The following is a 2,064-nucleotide window of genomic DNA, read 5'->3' as shown; positions in this document are numbered from 1 at the left end:
AGGAGGTACAGCACTTTGGGAACATCTTGGTCCGATACTCACAAGACACCACAGAGAACCCTTCTCACCTGCCTCCACAGAGCCCCAACATTTGCCAGTCTTTCAAAGCAGCAGTGGTGGCAAATGCCTCCACACAAATTCAACACTATCCTTGAATGGCTTGACGTTGACTCTCAGACTCTGCTAACTCCAGGATCAGTGAGCCTTCCTCAAAGTAGAAGTCCCAGGATATGTCTGAGTTTTGTCCACTGCTCTGAGAGACAATAAGATCCAGGCAGCTGCAGTAAACTGGGGCTCTCTGCCGGAGGAGTGGAGAAAATCTGATCTGGAGGCCTAGCCCGGACCCTGAGGAGATGGAGAGAGAAGACCCGGGCACGACACAGCTGAGGAAGAAGCACTCTGAAGTCCTTTCGCCACTCTCACTTTGACAGAGGTGCTACGAGGAAAAATCTTAGTTTCCACCTTGGAGATAAGATGCACTGCTTCTTTCAAAACCACTGCTGTACAAAGGATAAGTGATCCTTCTCGTGCCCAAGCCAGAGCCCTGACACCCTGCACCGTTAGGGAAGTTCTGCACAGGAGGACCACTGCAGCAAGCACCAGCTCTCCAAGCGGCTGGCCCTGCCAGATGCTTGGCAGCTGGAGGTGCAAGTCCCTCCAGGCAAAAAGATCACTGGCTCCTTATCAGCTCAGGCACTCACTCTGGATTCCCCGCCCCAGCCTCCATCCCAGCCAGGCTTTTGTTATGCTCCCCACTCAGAGAATGTCACCACACTCAGCCGCTCAGTGTTGGCAGAGGCTCTGTGCAGCACAGAGATAATCGCCAACTGGGGGTGGAAAGGAGCTCTGAGAGGCTGCCTTGTCCAGGCCCTGCCTCCAGGCAGAACTATGCCCCAAACGTCTTCCTGGAACCTAGTCTTGCCTGACTTTTCAGATTTCCAAGGTTTGAGACAAGGAAGAAGTATATTCAGGTCATATTAGTATGGCAGCTGTATCTCTAAGCAAAAACTCAGGACAAGAAGTCCGATAATAAAAAAAGTTTGTTTGGGATTTTACCAACTTTAATTCACTCTCATTTAAGATAACCAACAGAGATAGAGGCTCTGCTCATCCCTCTGGTGACCAAATCAAAGTTGTGATGGAAACAAGGAACAGCAGCAAAGAAAAATCGCCTGGGATGAACAAGCCATATAACTAGAGAGAAATCCAAGAAATCACCCTGCCACGGCAGAAGGTAGGATGGTGCGAGGATGCGAGGCTGCCAGGTCTTGAGCGGCAGACGCCTCTTAAAGGGGCCGCGTCCACAAGCAGATTTTCACAGTGACAGACCTGCTCACGCTGAGCACCAGTGCCGATTAGGCTGCGCAGAGAGGGCACCAGGGACTTATAGGGAGACACTGTCAGAGTGAGAGCCTGGCCTAGACTCGCTTTCAACAGAAGTCTCAGGGGTATCCATTGTTCCCTGTTGAGCCCTCCCCACTACCAGTGTGCCGGACACAGTGCCACCATAGCCGTGAGGTCATCAAACTGGATAACAGAGGTCGCTCCACCCAGAGGATTTTCTGAAACCCCGCCTCCCCCAACTCGCGGCCTCACCCAAGCCACATCCAGGTGTATTCTCAGCAAGTCAGGTGCTCCTTGCTAAGACTCACAATGGAGGAAGCAGCTGGCCTCGGTTTCTGGTGTGGCCTTTTGAGGCAACTGTAAGCACGGCATCTGTAGATTGCTTGCTGAATCTTAATAGGTGGCCCCGGAGAGGTAGAGGCTTGGGTTAAGTTGGGCCTGCAGCTGAACCCCTCTCAGGACTGTGCCACTGGACACCTACTTCACAAATCCACGCTAATAAGACCGGGAGACTTAGAAGCTTTGCTTAGTACATAGAAACAGACACGGAAAGGCAGCCAAAATGGGAAGACAAAGAAGCAGAAACCATATGACAGAACATAACAGAGATCCAGATATAATGGAGTCAAGTAATCTAACAGATGCAGAGTTCAAAACACTAGCTATAAAGATGCTCAATGAACTTTTGAGAAGTGTAGAGAACTCCAACAGAGAGATAAA

At 50.7% G+C, this 2,064-nt stretch overlaps 1 protein-coding gene across 1 annotated transcript in view; it reads right to left on the bottom strand.

Moving 5' to 3' along the window:
- PLEKHA7 (pleckstrin homology domain containing A7) overlaps window positions 1-2,064 on the bottom strand; it is a 125,390-nt gene that overhangs the window by 70,104 nt on the left and 53,222 nt on the right. The window contains exon 3 of the mRNA XM_023522143.1: window positions 216-345. Within this exon, the coding sequence (XP_023377911.1) occupies window positions 216-345 (130 nt within the window). The remainder of the gene's footprint in view (window positions 1-215; window positions 346-2,064) is intronic.

This window comes from Pteropus vampyrus, unplaced genomic scaffold, assembly GCF_000151845.1.
Source record: "Pteropus vampyrus isolate Shadow unplaced genomic scaffold, Pvam_2.0 Scaffold334, whole genome shotgun sequence".
NCBI lineage: Eukaryota > Metazoa > Chordata > Mammalia > Chiroptera > Pteropodidae > Pteropus > Pteropus vampyrus.
Note: the sequence above shows the minus strand (reverse complement) of the source record. Positions and strands in the feature narration are given on the sequence as shown.